Below are 24,242 nucleotides of genomic sequence, written 5' to 3'. Positions count from 1 at the left end.
TCCCCCTCCTTCCTCCACTATCAGAGAGACCTCTGTTTGTTGGAGGTGGAGCTTTAGCATGCAGACTCAAATGCATGATTGTACTGGAGCACTTAGAAATGCACTACACGCTGTACTGTACATCATTTGGTGGAGGGTAGTGTATAAGGGGGAGCCCCATCCATTAGGTGATGTGTTAAGTCCTTTGTTTAACTCTATTTTGCTGGGCTGAAAATGAACTGCTATATATAGAACTCAAAGAGATAAAGAGAGAGAGAGAGGGCGGCGGGAGGGAGCAAGCGAGAGAGAGATGTGAAGGTAATGTTTTTACAAGTTCATCTGCTTCCTTTGTCTCTTGAGTCTACTGGCAGATAGCCTTTTCTCGGGCTAAGTGTGTGTGTGTGTGAGTCACGCGCAGTATGGCCACAATGGTCAACGTGTGTGACTGGAAGACTGCAAGTTTCCGTCACAAAATGATGGAATCAAACTGCAAGATACTTGGCTATGTAAAGAACTGGTTGAAAGGCTAATGCCGAAGTAGCGATACCTTTTTTTGTGTTGCTCCTGTGGTTTCTAAATGTAATATCTTTCCTATGGGCCTCTGTATCCTCTCTAGGTGGAATGGGCCTCGTGTAAAGAGTCTCATATTAGCTCTGTATCACAGTCCTATTAAGAGCTCTCCTTTCTCCAGTCCCCCTTACTGTAAGCCGTAGCCCTGTGGGACACACACACACACATACACACAGAGAGAGACGGAGGGATCAGAGAAACCTCAGATGACACACACTGAGGAGAGGAGCTGAAATGTGGAGTAATTGATGTGAGCTCAGAGGGATGAATTTTCACAGCTCACCTCTTCCTCCTCCTACTCCTCTGCTCCTCTTCTCTCCTTCGCTCCCTCACCTCCCTTCTCTCTTGTTTGACTTGATGAGCTATGATAGGCCTACATTTGATGCTTATCTGAGCCGGTTTCTCTCCATTTGCCACATGGGCCTTAGATCACCCAGACATTGACTTAAGTGCAATTGAGTGTTTTCCACATAATGGTGAAGGTTAGGATTTGATCCTAGATCTGTGCCTAGGTGTCTTACAGCATCAATACAGGTTGGATCGGTCTCAATAACATGAAGCTGCACTAGGTAAACACACACACACACACACACACACAAACGCACGCAAACACTCCCAGTGCACACTGGATCTCGTGTGTTTGCTCTTCTTAACTGGGTTTAACATACGGAACGCACGCATGCATACACAAACACACCATTGATTTTAAGGTTATTTCAATCATGTGCTATGGGAGCCATAAAACTAGTGTATCCCTCTGCAGGCCTCTTCCCCCCCCCCCCCCCCCTAGTTTCCTGCTGAATGAATGGCTACTTACCGTCTTGGTAAACGTGGGCATGTTATGGTGGGATGTTGCCGGATTTCCAGGGGAATCATTAACCTCAACCGTAATGGGATTCGGTCCGATCTCCTTTATTATGTCATTTCACATACTGTATCCGACTTGAATCTATCATATCCTTGTTTTTCTAATATCTTCTCTAGATCACAGGCATTGTGCTTTTTCCAATAGAAAGATTGTTTTGTTTTTTGATAGGAACAGATACAGTGAAAATACTGGCATAGTGAATTACAAAGAGCGACTTTTATAAAGACTGAATTATAAAGTGTGAATTAGAAGGAGGCGTTTGTTGAAGATTGACACTTTATTGGCAGCATGTTCGTCTGTGTGTCAAATCAAAGTTTATAATACGTCTAGAAATGTAGGAGGGGGAAAACAATTAACCCAAATAGCACCGTAACAGCAATCCAAGAGCAATCTCTCTGGATGAATTTATTCCGAAGGCGCAGTACATACACTGAGTGTACAAAACATTAAGAACACCTGCTCTCTCCATGACAGACTGACCAGGTGAGTCCAGGTGAACGCTATGATCTCTTATGTATATGTCACCTGTTAAATCAAGGATTGTGCATGTGTGACATTCAGAGGGTGAATGGACAAGACAAAATATTTAAGTACCTTTTTGAACGGAGTATGGGAGTAGGTGCCAGGCACACTGGTTTGTGTCAAGAACTGCAACGCTGCTGGGTTTTTCATGCGCAGCATGGGCCAGCATCCCTGTGGAACGCTTTCGACACCTTGTAGGCTGTTTTGAGGGTTTGGGGGGGGTTCAACTCGATAGTAGGAAGGTGTTCTTAATGTTTTGTTCACTCAGTGTATAAAGTGGTAAAAAAACAATATGTAAACATTCAATCAAATCAACGTTTATTGGTCTCATACACAGTTTTTTAGATGTTATTGCAGGTGCAGGGAAATGCTTATGTTTCTAGCTCCAACAGTGCAGCAATATCTAACAACACGATGACAATACACACACAATCCCAATTTTTTTTTTTTAAATAACAAGAAATGAAGACATATCAGAACGAGCATCTAGTATCAGTCTGGAATATAAATATTGACATGAACATTTATATTTGACATTTGAGTCATTTAGCAGGCGCTTGCAGTAGTGAGTGCATACATTGTCATACTTTTTTCGGACTGGTCCCCCATGGGAATCGAACCCACAACCCTGGCATTGCAAGCGTCATACATATAAATGTATATACATGGTGTGTATAGACAGTGTGGACAGTATATGAATAGAAAAGGTGTGTATAGGATGAGCCATGACTAGAATACAGTAGACTCATATAAAGTAATGAAACGGCATCTAAACATTTTGCAAGTGACCAGGGTTCAATGACTATGTACATAAGTACATGTACATACAAGGCAGAGGTCTCTAATGGTTACGTCTAATGCTCAGGGTAGAGTGCCGGTGATAGCCGGCTAGTGACAGTGTCTTAAGGTTCAGGGCAGGGTACTGGGCGGAGGCCGGCTAGTGATGACTGAAGATGCGTCTTGAAATGCCGGCACCCTTGTGAAGGTTAACACGCTTGAATGTATTACTCACGTCTGCCATGGAGATCGGGAGCACTCTGTCCTTTTGAGTGGCTGGGGCCCACGTTGGTGTCTTGGTGTTGTTTTCCTCGAAGCGGACGAAGAAGGTGTTTAGATCATCCAGGAGTGAGGCGTCGGTGTCTGCGACGTGGCTGGCTTTCCCTTTACAATCCCTGATTGTCTGGAGTCCCTGCCACATACGTCTCGTGTCGGATCCGTTGAATTGCGACTCCACTTTGTCCCTGTAATTTAATTTGCCTCTTTGATTGCCTTACGGAGGTCATAAGTCCCGTGTTCCCAGTCAACTTGCCGAGGTTAAATGCAGTGGTTCGCGATTTCAATTTTGCGCGATTGCTGCCATCGTTTCACAGGTTTTTGGTTTGGATAAGTTATAATCCTCAGAGTAGGAACCACATCTTCTATGCAGTTCCTGATGAACCCAGTCACCGGGTCAGTGAGTACGTTTACATGCACACTAAGAATTCAATATTAAACTGATTATGGCAAAAGGCAGAGTATGCTTATCTTAGGTCATAATCGAAGTCAGCGTACTCCGATTAAATCACCTGACTAATCTTTAAAATGATTAGGACATGTAAACACCTTAATGGGAGTTTCAGCCTTGTATTTGATCTACGCAGGTGTAAGCACCAGCAGCACGAGCTTCCTTCTTTTGCGCGAGTGAGGCGAGCTTGGGGGGAAAACGGAAAGTATGCATGTTAGAAATTGTTTTCGCGTGCAAACTTCATACGTCTGAACTCTGAATCAAATAGGCATCACAAAAATAGCTGGTCGTTGTGCTAGAATGTTTATTTTGACTGGCGATTTTTCTGCATTTATCCGAGTCCCATCAAGAATACTGATTTCAGACGTGTCCATGTAAACAGGATTATTAGGGAAATCTTCTCGCAAACGTTTAAATCAAACTATTATATTAAACGGACTATTCACAGTAATGGTGTTATTGTGTTGCTGTGACTGTACTCTGTGTATAGGTCAACAGTGTATAGGTCAACAGTGTATAGGTCAACAGTGTATAGGTCAACAGTGTATAGGTCAACACTGTTCCCGGAGGCGACCTGAACATTTCCCAGTACTGCCTGATCAAAACAGTCTTGAAGCTTCCGATTGGTCAGACCAACATTGAACAGCCCTTACCACGGGTGCTTCCGGCTTAAGTTTCTGCCCGAGAGTCGAGGAGGAGTGTGTGTGTGTGTGTGTGTGTGTGTGTGTGTGTGTGTAAATAGAACACACCTCAATTCTCTCTCTCTGTTGGTTTAGTTAAACAGCGTTTCGAGTTTACCACCTCTTGCCAAGGGCAACCGCTAACCAGGATACGCGCGCACGTGCACACACACACACACATACACACATACACAAACCTCCCGTGCCAGATCTCAGGGGAACAGTGATGGAACAGTGAGAGACACAGGCGGGAGCAGGACCAGGGAGGTGTGTGTGCGTCTGTTTGTGTGTGTGTAGGTAGCCAGGGAAGTGGTTCTAAATCATTAAACACCTCTGTGTAGAACATTGTGTCAGTGTAGGCAGGTGGAATTCAGAGGAACACTTGGTAATGTTGTGTGTGTGTGTGTGTGATTTTACAGCGAGCGAAAAGCGAGCAAAACTGGTATGATTATATTGTAGAATGTGCTTACATTATCCATTCTTGAAAATATGCGGTATTGTTGCAGTCAGCTGTACGGCTGTGGGACATGCTACTGCAATGAAATGTGATTGGTTTTCTGTGCAGCCTCGTAAACGGTATTTTAGCTCCGTGACCTGACATTACTTGGGGTCCTGGCTGAGTTCACTGCTTTTAACCAGACCTCAGTCAGAGGGTGAGGTTGGATAGTTATAATGGAAGATTGTATTGAGGCTGTTGCAGAGAGGTGGGAGAGCTGCTGCAGCACATTGCTGATGTAGCCAGGAGAAACCTTCGAGAGATGGGCTGTGTCACGCATGGCACCGTATGGCCTACATAGTGGTCTACTATTGAAGTAGTCCACTCCACAGGGAAATAGGGTGCCATTTGGATGCTGTTGAGAGGATGTCAGGGTAGTGTGGTGCAGTGGTCTCGGAGCCCTGGATCTCTGCTTCTGTAATTACTTAAAGAGAATGTCTCCTCAGCAATCTTCCTTTTTTGGGGGTTGTGTCGATGGGAGAAACAGCATTTTGTATTGTGTGTGTGTGTGTGTCCGGTGGGATGACCTGTCATCAGCCAGCCTTTAGTTGCTGTGATCTGCTTTCTTTAAGCTGAGCTTCTGTCAGACTAGCAGTCCTGTTAATCAAAATGGACAAATGTCCGTACGACATAGTTCTCTCTGCTTCGCTCTGCTCTCCAATGGGTTGGGTAGGCTGTTCGCGTAAAGAGAGAGATGGGGGGCTATCGCCCCTCGGCAACATCTGTACCAGTACATCACTGGGGCCAAGCTCCCTGTCGTCCAGGAGAACTGTACCAGGCGGTGTCAGAGGAAGGCCCTAAAAATGGTCAAAGAATCCAGCCACCCAAGTCATAGACTGTTCTCTCTGCTACCGCGCGGCACCGGCAGTATCAGAGCACCAAATCTGGGACCGAAAGGCCAAAAGGCTCCTGAACAGCTTCTACCCACAAGCCATAAGACTCCTGAACTCTCTGTCTCTGTCTGTCTCTCTCTGTCTCTGTCTGTCTCGGTCTGTCTCTGTCTCTCTCTTGTTCTCTCTCTGAGGTGCAACATGTTTCTGAAAGTCTATTTGAGTGTTGTTCGATCCGTTTTTATTGATTCCCGATCTAAGACGGTGTCATCCAGCTCGGCGAGGTAGCCTAGTACCTGGTAGTTATTGGTATACAGTATTATTGGATGCATCTGTCTTATAACGTAAGGTAGACTATTGCGCTATGCTAATATCTTAGTCTTACTAATCCAAATATTTCCCAAAGAGAAAACATGGTTAGTCAAAGATGTGACCATAAAAGCTGCAAGCAGTGTTGCCAACAGTTTTTCACTATTGGCTGGCTCCTTGATTAGTCTCTAGAAGTCACTGGATGACGGTCTGCCATTGCCACGACGACATCACAGTACCAATTTGCCTCGCTGCGGCATAACCGCGCCCCCCTGTGCTTCTCTGCCTGTATGTGCAGCGTTGCTGTGGCTTCTGTTGCACAGACAGCTTCTCCCAACCTCGTTTGCAGCATAATTGAGTGGGTAAAGTCGCTTAATGATATCAAAACCATAGAAACTCTCTTTTGTCAAAACTCTGCAAAGACAGCCTGAAAAGTAGCTGAATTTGCCGCTAGCCTCTTCCACCAATAAACGTCACTGGCGCCCTTACAAAATCAGACCTTATACTAAAGTGAACTGCAGCTATACTGCACTCTGACTGCAATCTTTTTTCATAAGGGAGGGCTCTGAAAACTCACTAAATATAGAGACAAAATGTCTAACTTGCCAACACTGGCTGCAAGCTCCTTTCAGAGAGAATAGTCTCCAATTAGGTGTTCTAGGACTCTTCAGTTGCTACGGCTGCCCTTGTGTTGGTATGTGGGTACTGACATATTATACTCATTTGACGTGTTATCACATTGTCTTTTACAGCATGGTTCCAGTAACTATGGTGGTGAATGTGTAACCAGGCCAGCACAGTAGTATGGGGTCATTTTGTGACCCCTGATGATTTAACCAGCAGTTGACTTTTCATCAGCGGTGCATGTAGGTAATAATAGACCATAGCTGTTGATTGATTTACTGCTGTTTGGGGTTGCCCTGCCCCTGAACACTAATGCATCATATTAAATGCTGACTGTTGCTGTTGACTCTAGCATCGCCTTTGAATTATTTACCACCACTTGTTGTTTGACCTTGCCAGTGTCTATGCATTCTGATTGGCTACTGGGTTATTTACTTTTCCAATCATGTCTGTGGGTTCAATTGACAGGCTGGGAAAAGTGGTCCAGACGCATGAGTTTGAACGTGAGTTATTGACATGACATATTGTTATAGACTTGAGTTATTACTTTGTGGATGTTGGTCTTTATTGGATCAGATTGCCATTGTGCCTGAAACGTTATTGGCAAAAGATCAGATTTGGGCTGCCTGTGTAAACGCAGCCTCTGTGTGTGAATATGAGACTGGAACGGTGTACCATAGGGCAATTGGGTCTCGTAGACGTCAACACAACGAAATAGCACTTCAAACACAATAGATTGACTGAACGTCAAGACGATAAGCAGACACAGGATAGGGTCAGAGATCAGGGGGTCAGGGTATTAGTGGGTTACGGATCAGGGTCAGGAGGGGTCACGGTTCTCATTGTGCTGAGGAATCAGACCTGGGTTCATGTACTATTAGAAATCGTTCAAGTACTTTGAACGTTTCCTTTAGCCTGCCTGGAGTGCCAGACAGGCTGCGTTTGCACTTTTGCGACTGTTGTATTTGTCTGTTGCGCCTGGCAAGCTCAATAAATCCAATCAAGCCAAGCTGAAGTATCTGAAATGGTTTCAAATAGTATTTGAAACCTCCGTCTGGTTGTAATCAGACTTAAACCTCTAGTGATGAATTGGGACTGTCAGGACCTGGTTTAGAGCTACCACTAAAGGCTTTCATCCTCCATATTAAACCACCTTGTTTACTTTCAATCTCCTTTCAATCTCCTCTCAAATGCTCTTTTTGTCCCTTCTGTTCATCCATGGCCTTGTCTCGTCTGTTCTCTCGTCTTTTATTTCAAGAGCATCAGCACCACCTTCGTTCGTTTTGCGGTTTCCCAAAATGCCACCGGATGCCGTTTGATTATAAAACACCCTTTTTCTTGTACCTTGTGTCCTCACATTGTGATTTTCTGCAAATTGACCGTTAGGCTAAGTAAAGGTGCAGAGTAAAATATCAGAGTGAAAAAGGAGTCACTCCACATACTTCAATCAGATGTCCATTTTTAGTTTTTTCGATTTTCTGGGCTTCCAGTCAGCGACGACCTTGGTCAGTCTTTACCTCGTGTCTCCTGAACAGTTTGAGGGCATTAGTTAGGTTATCCTACTTCAGTTGGGCCAGGCAGCTATGAGGTTTCCCTGACCTCATGTCCCCATGCCACCTCTGTGTGCCAGCTGTACCCTGTGCCACCTCTGTGCAAGAGTGCTCCTCACCAGTTAGGTCAGGCTGGTGTGTGGTATCCCCATAGCCGTCCTCGTGCCACCACTTGGCCAGCCTTTCTAACCTCTAGGATACCTTCCGTCCTAGGTAGCCCTGTGTGTTGGTTTAGTTAGTCCCTCCTAGTTTCCGTGTCCCCGTGCCACCCCAGTGCTGCAGCGCCCTGTTGGCTCATCACCGGGCAGTTAATTTGGGTTTATGAGGTGACGACTGTTCCGCTGGGTGTTACCCTAGCAGCCGTATTAGACTGTGCCTAATGACAGGGGAGCCCCCAGCCTGTGGGACGGTAGAGTTATCTAACGTAATTATCTCACTGTCAGAGTTCACCAAGCAGGGGTTCGCCAGGGGTTGGCACTGCCAGGGCGCTCTGTTCTATAGAATAGTCAGTGGTTGACTAACTGATGCAGAGAACAGGTATCTCAGATTTTCTGCTGTTTGAGTACCAACACCTTAAGAGTGCCGGATCCAAAAACAAACAGTCATATTAAAGTGAGTACCAACACCTTAAGAGTGCCGGATCCAAAAACAAACAGTCATATTAAAGTGAGTACCAACACCTTAAGAGTGCCGGATCCAAAAACAAACAGTCATATTAAAGTGAGTACCAACACCTTAAGAGTGCCGGATCCAAAAACAAACAGTCATATTAAAGTGAGTACCAACACTTTTTGAATTCACTTCTTGCAATAAATAGTCTAGAATATAGCTAGGAGGGTTATGCAGAAAGCCCAGCCACAACATTGGACATTTATTTTTTTAAGTCTTGGGTGTATTTCAAATGGAATATTCAGTCATTTTCAGTCTTTTCTGATAGATATTCAGCAGGTTATATTTCTTGATGAATATTCAGTGTTGTTCTTGGCTGTGCGGCTGGCCTGGAGCCTCAGATCTCAACTGGAAGTGTGCAACTGTCAATATAGCCCCCCGGTAAGATGTGTGCATCTGTCAATATGGTCCCCTGGTAGAACATCACAGATGGTAGACGGATGTGTTTGATGGGCGTGGCCCACCTTCCCTCTCTCTCTCTCTCTGTGTCTCTCTCTGTGTCTCTCTGTGTCTCTCTGTGTCTCTCTGTGTCTCTCTCTTTGTCTCTGTGTCTCTCTCTTTGTCTCTGTGCCTCTCTGTCTCTCTCTCTCTCTCTCTGTGTCTCTCTGTGTCTCTCTCTCTCTCTCTCTCTCTCTCTCTCTCTCTCTGTGTCTCTCTCTCTGTCTCTGTCTCTCTCTCTCTCTCTCTCTCTCTCTCTCTCTCTCTCTGTGTCTCTCTGTCTCTGTCTCTGTCTCTCTCTCTCTGTCTCTCTCGCTCTCTTGCTCTCTCTCTCTGTGTGTGTGTGCACTAGTAGACATGGTTGTTCCTCTTACTACACTAATAAAGTGTGATCAGTGTTAGTACATCAGTTGGGATCTCTATAAGCCACCATATGAAGGTCCTAAACCTAGCATGAAAATGCATTCTTGTAGCTGTGTGGGGTAAGATAGTCAAAATGACCACCGTACCCCATACATTCTTGTAGCTGTGTGGGCTAAGATAGTCAAAATGACCACCGTACCCCATACATTCTTGTAGCTGTGTGGGCTAAGATAGTCAAAATGACCACCGTACCCCATACATTCTTGTAGCTGTGTGGGCTAAGATAGTCAAAATGACCACCGTACCCCATACATTCTTGTAGCTGTGTGGGCTAAGATAGTCAAAATGACCACCGTACCCAATACATTCTTGTAGCTCGAGAGTGCATTTTGTATCGTTGACATAGCCGACGTCGTCGCACCCTGTGCATACAGACGTAAAACGACCAGCCCCCCTTGAGGTTCTTGAAGGAGCAGCCAAGGAAGTGAGAGAAGGGAATGAAGTCCATTGAAGGAAAGAAATCCAGCAGCGCGGGATAAAAAATATATAGATCAAACGACACTGAAAACGAACATGTGCGAGAGAGAGGCTATGATAGAGTAGCAGAGAGAGAGAGGCTATGATAGAGTAGCAGAGAGAGAGAGGCTATGATAGAGTAGCAGAGAGAGAGAGGCTATGATAGAGTAGCAGAGAGAGAGAGGCTATGATAGAGTAGCAGAGAGAGAGAGACTATGATAGAGTAGCAGAGAGAGAGATAGAGTAGCAGAGATGATAGAGTAGCAGAGAGAGAGAGAGCTATGATAGAGTAGCAGAGAGAGAGGCTATGATAGAGTAGCAGAGAGAGAGAGGCTATGATAGAGTAGCAGAGAGAGAGAGGCTATGATAGAGTAGCAGAGAGAGAGGCTATGATAGAGTAGCAGAGAGAGAGAGGCTATGATAGAGTAGCAGAGAGAGAGAGGCTATGATAGAGTAGCAGAGAGAGAGAGGAGGCTATGATAGAGTAGCAGAGAGAGAGAGCTATGATAGAGTAGCAGAGAGAGAGATAGAGTAGCTATGATAGAGTAGCAGAGAGAGAGAGGCTATGATAGAGTAGCAGAGAGAGAGAGCTATGATAGAGTAGCAGAGAGAGAGAGGCTATGATAGAGTAGCAGAGAGAGAGAGGCTATGATAGAGTAGCAGAGAGAGAGGCTATGATAGAGTAGCAGAGAGAGAGAGGCTATGATAGAGTAGCAGAGAGAGAGAGGCAGAGAGAGAGAGAGAGAGACTATGATAGAGTAGCAGAGAGAGAGAGGCTATGATAGAGTAGCAGAGAGAGAGAGGCTATGATAGAGTAGCAGAGAGAGAGAGGCTATGATAGAGTAGCAGAGAGAGAGAGGCTATGATAGAGTAGCAGAGAGAGAGAGGCTATGATAGAGTAGCAGAGAGAGAGAGGCTATGATAGAGTAGCAGAGAGAGAGAGGCTATGATAGAGTAGCAGAGAGAGAGCGAGGCTATGATAGAGTAGCAGAGAGAGAGCGAGGCTATGATAGAGTAGCAGAGAGAGAGCGAGGCTATGATAGAGTAGCAGAGAGAGAGAGGCTATGATAGAGTAGCAGAGAGAGCGAGAGGCTATGATAGAGTAGCAGAGAGAGAGAGACTATGATAGAGTAGCAGAGAGAGAGAGGCTATGATAGAGTAGCAGAGAGAGAGAGAGGCTATGATAGAGTAGCAGAGAGAGAGAGAGGCTATGATAGAGTAGCAGAGAGAGAGAGAGGCTATGATAGAGTAGCAGAGAGAGAGAGGCTATGATAGAGTAGCAGAGAGAGAGAGGCTATGATAGAGTAGCAGAGAGAGAGAGGCTATGATAGAGTAGCAGAGAGAGAGAGGCTATGATAGAGTAGCAGAGAGAGAGAGGCTATGATAGAGTAGCAGAGAGAGAGGGAGGCTATGATAGAGTAGCAGAGAGAGAGAGGCTATGATAGAGTAGCAGAGAGAGAGAGGGGCTATGATAGAGTAGCAGAGAGAGAGAGGCTATGATAGAGTAGCAGAGAGAGAGAGGCTATGATAGAGTAGCAGAGAGAGAGAGGCTATGATAGAGTAGCAGAGAGAGAGAGAGAGGCTATGATAGAGTAGCAGAGAGAGAGAGAGAGGCTATGATAGAGTCGCAGAGAGAGAGAGAGAGGCTATGATAGAGTAGCAGAGAGAGAGAGGCTATGATAGAGTAGCAGAGAGAGAGAGGCTATGATCGAGTAGCAGAGAGAGAGAGGCTATGATAGAGTAGCAGAGAGAGAGGGGCTATGATAGAGTAGCAGAGAGAGAGAGGCTATGATAGAGTAGCAGAGAGAGAGAGGCTATGATAGAGTAGCAGAGAGAGAGAGGCTATGATAGAGTAGCAGAGAGAGAGAGAGACTATGATAGAGTAGCAGAGAGAGAGAGGCTATGATAGAGTAGCAGAGAGAGAGAGGCTATGATAGAGTAGCAGAGAGAGAGAGGCTATGATAGAGTAGCAGAGAGAGAGAGGCTATGATAGAGTAGCAGAGAGAGAGAGGCTATGATAGAGTAGCAGAGAGAGAGAGAGAGAGAGGCTATGATAGAGTAGCAGAGAGAGACTATGATAGAGTAGCAGAGAGAGAGAGGCTATGATAGAGTAGCAGAGAGAGAGAGAGGCTATGATAGAGTAGCAGAGAGAGAGAGGCTATGATAGAGTAGCAGAGAGAGGCTATGATAGAGTAGCAGAGAGAGAGAGGCTATGATAGAGTAGCAGAGAGAGAGAGAGGCTATGATAGAGTAGCAGAGAGAGAGAGGCTATGATAGAGTAGCAGAGAGAGACTATGATAGAGTAGCAGAGAGAGAGAGGCTATGATAGAGTAGCAGAGAGAGAGAGAGGCTATGATAGAGTAGCAGAGAGAGAGAGGCTATGATAGAGTAGCAGAGAGAGAGAGAGGCTATATGATAGAGAGAGCAGAGAGAGAGAGAGAGGCTATGATAGAGTAGCAGAGAGAGAGAGGCTATGATAGAGTAGCAGAGAGAGACTATGATAGAGTAGCAGAGAGAGAGAGGCTATGATAGAGTAGCAGAGAGAGACTATGAGAGGCTAGAGAGAGAGGCTATGATAGAGTAGCAGAGAGAGAGAGGCTATGATAGAGGCAGAGAGAGAGAGAGAGGCTATATGATAGAGAGAGAGACTGATAGCAGAGAGAGAGAGAGGCTATGATAGAGTAGCAGAGAGAGAGAGGCTATGATAGAGTAGCAGAGAGAGACTATGATAGAGTAGCAGAGAGAGAGAGGCTATGATAGAGTAGCAGAGAGAGGCTATGATAGAGTAGCAGAGAGAGAGAGGCTATGATAGAGTAGCAGAGAGAGAGAGGCTATGATAGAGTAGCAGAGAGAGGCTATGATAGAGTAGCAGAGAGAGGCTATGATAGAGTAGCAGAGAGAGGCTATGATAGAATAGCAGAGAGAGAGAGACTATGATATAGCAGATGATTATCTGATGACACAGAGTATGAGTTTTTGCGGACCGGGCTCAGTAGCATCCGAAAGCAGAGAACTTGCCTATGAATTTGTACATTGAAACAACATCCCTGTCCCAGACAACTGGTATAGAAGGGGAAGGGGAAAGGGAAAGGGGGATGCCTAGTCAGTTGTACAACTGAATGCCTTCAACTGAAATGTGCCTTCCGCATTTAACCCAACCTCTCTGAATCTGAGAGGTGCGTAACTGATATTGAACAGAGATCTGTATCTGGGATGTAGGCATACATTTAAGATATACAATATACCACACCTCCATTCCATGAACTAAACGTTGACCTACAGTGGTTTCAAAAAGTATTCAAAAAGTATTCTCACCCCTTGACTTTTTCCACATGTTCTTGTGTTCCAGCCTGAATTTAAAATGGATTCAATTGAGATTGTGTGTCACTGGCCTGCACACAATACCCCATCATTTCAAAGTGCAATTATGGTTTTAGAATTTTTTGACAAATGAAAAGCTGAAATGTATTCAAGCCCTTTGTTATGGCAATCGTAAATAAGTAGAAATGTAGACGTGCTAAACAAGTCACATAATAAGTTGCATGGACTCATTCTGTGTGTAATAATAGTGTTTAACATTAGTTTTGAATGACTACCTCATCTCTGTACCCTACGCATTCAATTATCAGTAAGGTCCCTCAGTTGAACAGTGAATGTCAAAGACAGATTCAACCACAAAGACCAGTGAGGTTTTCCAATGCCTCGCAAAGAATGACACTTATTGGTAGATGGGTATTTAAAATTTTAAAAAGCAGACATTTAATATCCCTTTGACACTTTAGATGGTGCATCAATACACCCAGTCACTTCATAGATACAGGCGTCCTTCCTAACTAAGTTGCCGGAGAGGAAGAAAACTGCTCAGGGATTTCACCAAGAGGCCAATGGTGATTTTAAAACAGTTACAGAGTTTAATGGCTGTGATAGGAGAAAACTGAGGATGGATCAACAACATTGTAGTTACTCTACAATACTAACCTAATTGACAGAGTGAAAAGAAGGAAGCCTGTACAGAATACAAATATTCCAAAACATGCCAAATACATTTGCCCAAAAAATGTAAATACATGTTTTCACTTTGGTGAGAAAGAATGGTGCTGTCTCTCAGTGAAAGTGTGTGCATGTTGAGTTTATTTCTATAAGAAGTGCTGTGTGCTTTGATAAAGGATACAGTTGGTGTGTGTGTGTGTGTGTGTAGATGGTACAGATCACAGAATAACTGCAGCGTCTGTTCTTCTCTCTAGGAGGAAAAGAGGGAAGCCGGATGTTGATGAGACAGAAAAGCGGAGTGACAGAACGAGGGAGAGGGGAGATGAGAGAAGGAGGGAGAGGGGAGATGAGAGACGAAGGGAGAGGGGAGATGAGAGACGAAGGGAGAGGGGAGATGAGAGAAGGAGGGAGAGGGGAGATGAGAGACGGAGGGAGAGGGGAGAAGGAGGGAGAGGGGAGATGAGAGACGGAGGGAGATGAGAGAAGGAGGGAGAGGGGAGATGAGAGAAGGAGGGAGAGGGGAGATGAGAGAAGGAGGGAGAGGGGAGATGAGAGGGAGATGAGAGAAGGAGGGAGAGGGGAGATGAGAGGGGAGATGAGAGAAGGAGGGAGAGGGGAGATGAGAGGGGAGATGAGAGAAGGAGGGAGAGGGAGATGAGAGGGAGGAGATGAGAGAAGGAGGGAGAGGGAGATGAGAGAAGGAGGGAGAGGGGAGATGAGAGACGGAGGGAGAGGGGAGATGAGAGACGGAGGGAGAGGGGAGATGAGAGACGGAGGGAGAGGGGAGATGAGAGACGGAGGGAGAGGGGAGATGAGAGACGGAGGGAGAGGGGAGATGAGAGAAGGGGGGTAGACGGAGAGAGCCAGCTGTGCATGACAGGATTTGGAAAGGAGAGGGGCTGTGTGTGTGTTTGTGTGTGCGGTGCGCATGCTTGTGTGTTCTGTGTTTGATGTTAAGTACACAGCAACATGCTCTACATCAAAACACCCACTTCCTCTACTACAAATTACTGCAGCGCGAGTTTGATTCAATTGCCAAACTGTCCATTGTTTTACATGGTTGCTTTCTCCAGTTTTGGGATTACTGAACACAACACAGGTGTGGTAGTAGGTGGTAGGAGGTGTGGGGTAGTGTGTGGTAGTAGGTGGTGTGGTAGTAGGTGTGTGGTAGTAGGTGTATGGTAGCATGTGGTAGTAGGTAGGTGGTAGGTGTTTGGTGGAAGGGGGTAGTATGTGTGTGGTAGTAGATCTGTGGTAGTAGGTATGTGGTAGGAGGGGGAAGTATGTGTGTGTGGTAGTAGGTGTTTGGCAGTAGGTGGTTGTAGGTGTGTGGTAGTTGGTCTGTGGTACTATGTGTGTGATAGTAGGTGTGTGGTAGTAGATGATAGGTGTTTGGTAGTGGGTGTGTGGTAGTAGGTGTGTAGTATAGGTGGTAGTATGTGTATGGTAGTAGATCTATGGTAGTAGGTGTGTGGTAGTAGGTGTTTGGTAGTAAAATAATCAGAATTCTTGCAAACATAACAGTTGTGAGACATAGCTTGTCCAAAAAAAGTGGTCTCTGCACTTTTATGGGGTAAGTTGAGCATGGGGACAGGGTAGGTTGAGCATGGGGACAGGGTAGGTTGAGCATGGGGACAGGGTAGGTTGAGCATAGGGACAGGGTAAGTTGAGCATGGAGACAGGGTAAGTTGAGCATGGGGACAGGGTAGGTTGAGCATGGGGACAAGGTAGGTTGAGCATGGGGACAGGGTAGGTTGAGCACGGGGACAGGGTAGGTTGAGCATAGGGACAGGGTAAGTTGAGCATGGGGACAGGGTAGGTTGAGCATAGGGACAGGGTAAGTTGAGCATGGGGACAGGGTAAGTTGAGCATGGGGACAGGGTAAGTTGAGCATGGGGACAGGGTAGGTTGAGCATAGGGACAGGGTAAGTTGAGCATGGGGACAGGGTAAGTTGAGCATGGGGACAGGGTAGGTTGAGCATGGGGACAGGGTAGGTTGAGCATGGGGACAGGGTAAGTTGAGCATGGGGACAGGAAATACGTTGAGCATGGGGACAAGGTAGGTTGAGCATGGGGACAGGGTAAGTTGAGCATGGGGACAGGGTAAGTTGAGCATGGGGACAGGGTAGGTTGAGCATGGGGACAGGGTAGGTTGAGCATGGGGACAGGGTAAGTTGAGCATGGGGACAGGGTAGGTTGGGCATGGGGACAGGGTAGGTTGAGCATGGGGACAGGGTAAGTTGAGCATGGGGACAGGGTAAGTTGAGCATGGGGACAGGGTAAGTTGAGCGTGGGGACAGGGTAAGTTGAGCATGGGGACAGGGTAAGTTGAGCATGGGGACAGGGTAAGTTGAGCGTGGGGACAGGGTAAGTTGAGCATGGGGACAGGGTAAGTTGAGCGTGGGGACAGGGTAAGTTGAGCATGGGGACAGGGTAAGTTGAGCATGGGGACAGGGTAAGTTGAGCGTGGGGACAGGGTAAGTTGAGCATGGGGACAGGAAATACGTTGAGCATGGGGACAGGAAATACGTTGAGCATGGGGACAGGGTAGGTTTAGCATGGGGACTGGGTAAATTGAGCATGGGGACAGGGTAGGTTGAGCATGGGGACAGGGTAGGTTGAGCATGGGGACAGGGTAGGTTGAGCATGTGGACAGGGTAGGTTGAGCATGGGGACAGGGTAGGTTGAGCATGGGGACAGGAAATACGTTGAGCATGGGGACAGGGTAGGTTGAGCATGGGGACAGGGTAAATTGAGCATGGGGACAGGGTAAGTTGAGCATGGGGACAGGGTAGGTTGAGCATGGGGACAGGGTAGGTTGAGCATGGGGACAGGGTAGGTTGAGCATGTGGACAGGGTAGGTTGAGCATGGGGACAGGGTAGGTTGAGCATGGGGACAGGAAATACGTTGAGCATGGGGACAGGGTAGGTTGAGCATGGGGACAGGGTAAATTGAGCATGGGGACAGGGTAAGTTGAGCATGGGGACAGGGTAGGTTGAGCATGGGGACAGGGTAGGTTGAGCATGGGGACAGGGTACGTTGAGCATGGGGACAGGGTAGGTTGAGCAAGGGGACGGGGTAGGTTGAGCGTGGGGACGGGGTAGGTTGAGCGTGGGGACAGGGTAAGTTGAGCGTGGGGACAGGGTAAGTTGAGCATGGGGACAGGGTAAGTTGAGCATGGGGACAGGGTAGGTTGAGCATGGGGACAGGGTAAGTTGAGCATGGGGACAGGAAATACGTTGAGCATGGGGACAGGGTAGGTTGAGCATGGGGACAGGGTAGGTTGAGCATGGGGACAGGGTAAGTTGAGCATGGGGACAGGGTAGGTTGAGCATGGGGACAGGGTAAGTTGAGCATGGGGACAGGGTAGGTTGGGCATGGGGACAGGGTAGGTTGAGCATGGGGACAGGGTAAGTTGAGCATGGGGACAGGGTAAGTTGAGCATGGGGACAGGAAATACGTTGAGCATGGGGACAGGAAATACGTTGAGCATGGGGACTGGGTAAATTGAGCATGGGGACAGGGTAGGTTGAGCATGGGGACAGGGTAAGTTGAGCATGGGGACAGGAAATACGTTGAGCATGGGGACAGGAAATACGTTGAGCATGGGGACAGGAAATACGTTGAGCATGGGGACAGGGTAGGTTGAGCATGGGGACTGGGTAAATTGAGCATGGGGACAGGGTAGGTTGAGCATGGGGACAGGGTAGGTTGAGCATGGGGACAGGGTAAGTTGAGCATGGGGACGGGGTAAGTTGAGCATGGGGACAGGAAATACGTTGAGCATGGGGACAGGGTAGGTTGAGCATGGGGACAGGGTAAATTGAGCATGGGGACAGGGTAAGTTGAGCATGGGGACAGGGTAGATTGAGCATGGGGACAGGGTAGGTTGAGCATGGAGACAGGGTAGGTTGAGCATGGGGACAGGAAATACGTTGAGCATGGGGACAGGGTAGGTTGAGCAAGGGGACAGGGTAGGTTGAGCGTGGGGACATGGTAGGTTGAGCGTGGGGACATGGTAGGTTGAGCGTGGGGACAGGGTAGGTTGAGCGTGGGGACAGGGTAGGTTGAGCGTGGGGACAGGGTAGGTTGAGCGTGGGGACAGGGTAGGTTGAGCGTGGGGACAGGGTAGGTTGAGCGTGGGGACAGGGTAGGGGGACAGGGTAGGTTGAGCGTGGGGACAGGGTAGATTGAGCATGGGGACAGGGTAGGTTGAGCAGGAGACAGGGTTGAGCATGGGGACAGGGTAGGTTGAGCATGGGGACAGGGTAGGTTGAGCAAGGGACAGGGTAGGTTGAGACATGGTAGGTTGAGCGGGGACAGGGTAGGTTGAGCGTGGGGACAGGGTAGGTTGAGCGTGGGGACAGGGTAGGTTGTTGACAGGGTAGGTTGGGGGGACAGGGTAAGTTGAGCGTGGGGACAGGGTAAGTTGAGCGTGGGGACAGGGTAGGGGACAGGGTAGGTTGAGCGTGGGGACAGGGTAGGTTGAGCGTGGGGACAGGGTAGGTTGAGCGTGGGGACAGGGTAAGTTGAGCGTGGGGACAGGGTAAGTTGAGCGTGGGGACAGGGTAGGGGGACAGGGTAGGTTGAGCGTGGGGACAGGGTAGGTTGAGCATGGGGACAGGGTAGGTTGAGCGTGGGGACAGGGTAGGTTGAGCATGGGGACAGGGTAGGTTGAGCATGGGGACAGGGTAGGTTGAGCATGGGGACAGGGTAGGTTGAGCGTGGGGACAGGGTAGGTTGAGCGTGGGGACAGGGTAGGTTGAGCATGGGGACAGGGTAGGTTGAGCATGGGGACAGGGTAAGTTGAGCATGGGGACAGGGTAGGTTGAGCATGGGGACAGGGTAGTTTGAGCATGGGGACAGGGTAGGTTGAGCATGGGAACAGGGTAAGTTTAGCATGGGGACAGGGTAACTCCACCACTCAGGAACATCCAATGTCATATTGGTAAGCAACTCAAGTGTGGATTTGGCCCTGTTTTAGGTTATTGTCCTGCTGAAAGGTGAATTAATCTCGTAGTGTCTGGTAGAAAAGCAGACTGTGCTCAGCTCCATTCTTTTTATAAATGTTTTATCCTGAAAAACTCCCCAGTCCTTACTATTACAAGCATACCCATAACATGATGCAGCCACCACTATACTTGATCAAATTGAGAGTGGTACTCCGTAATGTGTTGTTTGAAATTTACCTCAAACATAACACTTCGACGACAAAAAGTGAATTGCTTTGCCACAATTTTTTTCAGTATTACTTTAGTGACTTGACGCAAACAGGATGCATGTTTTGGAATATTTGTATTCTGTACAGGCTTCCTTCTTTTCACTCTGTCAATTAGGTTAGTATTGTAGAGAAACTACAATGTTGATCCATCCTCAGTTTTCTCCTATCACAGCCATTAAACTCTGTAACTGTTTTAAAGTTACCATTGGCCTCTTGGTGAAATCCCTGAGCAGTTTTCTTCCTCTCCGGCAACTTAGTTAGGAAGGACGCCTGTATCTTTGAAGTAACTGGGTGTATTGATGCACCATCTAAAGTGTAATTAATAACTTCACCATTCTCAAAGAGATATTCAGTGTCATATTTTTTTTTTACCCATCTGCCAATAGGTGCCCTTCTTTGCAAGGCATTTGAAAACCTCCCTAGTCTTTGTGGTTGAATCTGTGTTAGAAATTCCCTGCTCGACTGAGGGACCTTACAAATATCTGTATGTGTGGGGTACAGAGATGAGGTAGTCACTCACAACTAATGTTAAACATTATTGTTACACAGAGTGAGTCCATACAACTTATTATGTGACTATTTTTTACAATTTCTTTCTCCTGGAGTTATTTAAGCTTGCCATAACAACGGGGTTGAGTATATATTGGCTCAAGACATTTCAGCTTTTCAATTTGAATTCATTTGTAAAAAAAAAATATATATATATATATATATATAAAAGAAATCCACTTTGACATTATGGGGTATTTTGTGTAGGCCGTTAACAAAACGGCTCAATTGAATGCATTTTAAATTCAGGCTGTAACACAAGAACACTTGGGACAAGTCAATACTTTCTCTAGGTACTGTATCCTACGTACCTCAGCCCTTCTGAAAATACATATTTGGCTGCTGTCTGATCTGAATATGGCCATAATTACTGATGCAGTGACCGAGGTTACAAAGTGTTCATTCATAGATGGGAAGAGTTCTGGGAAGAGTTCAATGTGTTAGGGGGCAACACACCACACACACACACACATTCTCAGGCTCTCACACACACAGACTCACATACGCAGGCCAACGTTCTCAGGTCGGACGCCATCGTTGACTATTTCTGTGAGCCGGTATCGATAATGATACGACATGAAGCGCCGTCTTGAGACAGTTGGCGTCGTTCTCTCTGAAGTAAAACGACACGTGTGTAGACTCAGGGGTAGTCTATGTCTGTGTGACGGATTGATTTTAGTCATCGTTATGACTGAGTCAGGTTTTTCCCAGTACTACATAGAAAGGCAATTTGATAAATCATACTTATTTCAACAGCCCAGGAGACATGTGGCCCACCTGTCTTAACACAATGTCTCTCTCTCTCTCTCTCTCTCTCTCTCTCTACCCCCCCGTCCTCCTCCCCCTCTCTCGCTCCCTCCAGGTGTGAGCAGCCATGACTAAGTCCTATGAGTTTAATTGGCAGAAGCACCTGCCTGGCTTCATGCAGGAAGGAGCTTCCTTCGACAGGTTTGACGAGGTGAGAAGCAAACTCAAACGTACCATACTTAAAAAAAAAAAAAAACATTGCCAACTGCCAACTTGTCCTCCAACCAATCCTCCATGTTGACAACTTGACATGAATCATCATATTAAAATGATAACTAACTAGAATGTTGTTGTCGCTGTACTTTGGGTGCTATCAGACTAACTGCATCTCAAACAAGGTTAGCCTGAAACTCTTATATCTATGGCTTGTAGCTCTGTGCGTATGGGGATCAGTGGCCCACCCTACCCTAATGACAGTCCTCTCGTGGGACATTAAGACACAAACACACACGAGTAAGGCCATCTTCTTTATGGCGTTTATAAATCATTGTGTTAGGCCACATGCACACACACACACACACACACACACACACACACACACACACACATAAGTAGGGCTATCCCCATTATGTCATAATAACTCATTGTGTTAGTCATCAGAGCTACAGACAGTCACCACATTGATCCACCACATTAACCAACTTTGTCATGGCGACCAAAAGTCTGACAGTCTGCTGTGTGTGTGTGTCCTCCCTCCCTGTGTCCTCCCTCCCTGTGTCCTCCCTCCCACGTTTCCCCTCTCTAACTCAATCAGGCCAGTTAGCTGGGGGGTGGCAAATCTAGGACTGGGCGTCACACACACACACACACACACACACACACACACACACACACACACGTTGAGATAGCGATCAGGAATCCCTTTAATGCAGTCTTCAGTGAGGAGGATCCCTCCCTGGATAAACACAGAGGGAAAACAGCGTCATCACTAACATCAAAGGGCATCTTTAACTGAGCCTTGGAATTAGGACAGCCTGGTTACTTTGGAATACATTCCCCTGTGTATTAACTTAGTGTGTATTTCTGGGCTTCTACTAGCTATGGGCCCCTCTACCCTGCTAGGACTTTTGGGAGACGGTGGCTGGGTGGATATAGTGAATCTCTGCCAAGCTACTGGTGAATCTAGTTCATAACCGACAAGCTGTTCGTTCACCCATTTTTAACATCTCGATGAAAGTTTGTTAGGAGAGGTTAGAAAGGCAAGAACACAGTTGTTTGATCATGATATGTGACCTCCGTTACATTTAATGAACACCCACTGGGAGAACGCGTGAGATCACCATTACATTTTTGGTTGATATTTGAGTTGAGTTGTCAAGCAACTTATATCCAACTCGAAATAAACCACAGAGCTAGCTTAGCATGGCTAACTATGGGTATTTGCCGATAGGCTACAAGTGTAGAATAGAAATATAATGAATTACATTAGCTGGCAAGCAAACGCTAATGATCTATGTGTTTGTGGGCAGTGTTATGAGATGTAGGTCATTTAGGAGCGGGTTTCTTTACATCTCACATATTAAATAGTGTCAAGCAACTGACCACGGTGGCACTGTTTTGACTTGCTTATCTCTCTCTTTAATCTAATCACAGTTAACAGAAGCGATCATTAGCCAGCCTTTGAAAAGGCCAAACCTCGACTCGATGCTCAGAAAACAGTGATGAACCTTATTATGATTTAAGAATAACATAATTATAGACAAGCTGGTAGTAGTCTACATTGGAGTTAGCTGTGTGTGTGTGTGTGTGTGTGTGTGTGTGTATAATAGCTGATGCTCAGGCTGTCTAATAGAAGGCCTGGGGGGGGACGTCTGTGTTGATTAACATGGCAGACGCGCCTCGCCCACACAGACACACACACACACGCGCTTAAATATGCTAATCAGGGAAGGATTCTTCCAGAGTCCGCTCTCAGCTCACTTAAACCCCACAGCGCAGCAGACGGCGAAGACGGGGCAGTGCATACTAATTCCAACGTGAGAGGAATAGCTATTAACAGTTTGACACTCAGCATGGTCTGTCTGTATTGAAGTGACGTCCGCCTTTGTTGTATCCAACACAACCATATGACGCACAGACAGACACTGAGTGGGAGAGATGGTCATTGATGTTGGGCCATATTGTTGCCTCGCTTCTCTGCTTCTCCTCTCTGCCTCGTTTGCCTGGCAGTGATACTAAGTCGTTTCGAAAAAACAATGTTGAAGTCATGTGATTTCTTTAAATAGCCCTTTCAGACCATTGATCGATTGTATCACCTGGCTAGATGTCGATCTCGGTAATCATTTAAAAAGTGTTCCATGGGGCCCAAATAGTCTGTGAGGACATGATCACTGTGGCTGGGACCTCGCAATATGATATCATCACAATAGTTGTGTGCCGATAATATATGTACTGCGACTCTCACCATGTTCCTTTTCCTTTCCTTTCTGTTTGTCCAGTGCATTTGGAAAGTATTCAGACCTCTTGACTTTTTCCACATTTTTGTATGTTACAGCCTTATCCTAAAATGTATTAAATATTAGTTTTATTTTCATCAATCTACACACAATAACCCATAATGACAGGTTTTTAGAAGGGCCTTGGTCAGGGAGGTGACCAAGAACCCCATAGTCACTCTGACAGAGGTCCAGAGTTCCTCTGTGGAGATGGGAGAACCTTCCAGAAGGACAAGCATCTCTGCAGCACTCCACCAATCAGGCCTCTATGGTAGAGTGGCCAGACAGAAGCCACTCCTCAGTTAAGAACACATGACAGCCCACTTGGAGTTTGCCAAAAGGCACCTAAAGGACTCTGACTATGATGAAACCAAGATTGAACTCTTTGGCCTGAATGCCGAGCTTTACGACTGGAGGGAACCTGGCACCATCCCTATGGTGAAGCATGGTGGAGGCAGCATCATGCTGTGGGAATGTTTTTCAGCAGCAGGGACTGGGACACTAGTCAGGATCGAGGGAAAGATGAACAGAGCAAAGTACAGAGAGATCCTTGATGAAAACCTGCTCCAAAGCACTCAGGTTCTCAGACTGAGGCGAAGGTTCACCTTCCAACAGGACAACAACCCCAAGCACACAGCCAAGACAATGCAGTGGTGGCCTCGGGACAAGTCTCTGAATGTCCTTGAATGGCCCAGCCAGAGCCCGGACTTGAACCCGGTCAAACATCTCTGCAGAGACCTGAAAATAGCTGTGCAGCGATGCTCCCCATCCAACCTGGCAGAGCTTGAGAGGATCTACGGAGAAGAATGTGAGAAACTCTCCAAATACAGGTGTATTTAAAAAAAAAAGGGAACACTAAAATAACACATCCTATATCTGAACGAATGAAATATTCTTATTAAATACTTTTTTCTTTACATAGTTGAATGTGCTGACAACAAAATCACACAAATTTATCAACCCATGGAGGTCTGGATTTGGAGTAACACTCAAAATTAAAGTGGAAAACCACACTACAGGCTGATCCAACTTTGATGTAATGTCCTTAAAACAAGTCAAAATGAGGCTCAGTAGTGTGTGTGGCCTCCACGTGCCTGTATGACCTCCCTACAACGCCTGGGCATGTTCCTGATGCGGTTGCAGATGGTCTCCTGAGGGATCTCCTCCCAGACCTGGACAAAAGCATCCGCCAACTCCTGGACAGTCTGTGGTGCAACGTGGCATTGGTGGATGGAGCGAGACATGATGTCCCAGATGTGCTCAATTGGATTCAGGTCTGGGGAACGGGCGGGCCAGTCCATAGCATCAATTCCTTCCTCTT

The 24,242-nt window shown here is 46.6% G+C and overlaps 1 protein-coding gene across 3 annotated transcripts in view; it reads left to right on the top strand.

The window, feature by feature from the left end:
* Positions 1–24,242, top strand: part of LOC115107502 (1-phosphatidylinositol 4,5-bisphosphate phosphodiesterase beta-4) — a 177,574-nt gene that overhangs the window by 94,992 nt on the left and 58,340 nt on the right. For 2 of the 3 annotated variants that reach the window (XM_065008902.1, XM_065008898.1), the window contains exon 4: positions 20,542–20,637. In XM_065008902.1, the coding sequence (XP_064864974.1) occupies positions 20,554–20,637 (84 nt within the window). In that variant the 5' untranslated portion in view covers positions 20,542–20,553. Of the gene's footprint in view, positions 1–149; positions 298–20,541; positions 20,638–24,242 lie in introns of those variants that run through there. The other variant, XM_065008901.1, reaches the window with a different exon arrangement.

The sequence above is a fragment of the Oncorhynchus nerka genome, linkage group LG24, assembly GCF_034236695.1.
Source record: "Oncorhynchus nerka isolate Pitt River linkage group LG24, Oner_Uvic_2.0, whole genome shotgun sequence".
Classification (NCBI taxonomy): Eukaryota; Metazoa; Chordata; class Actinopteri; order Salmoniformes; family Salmonidae; genus Oncorhynchus; species Oncorhynchus nerka.
The sequence above is the reverse complement of the archived record's forward strand: the minus strand, read 5'-3'. Positions and strand labels throughout refer to the sequence as shown.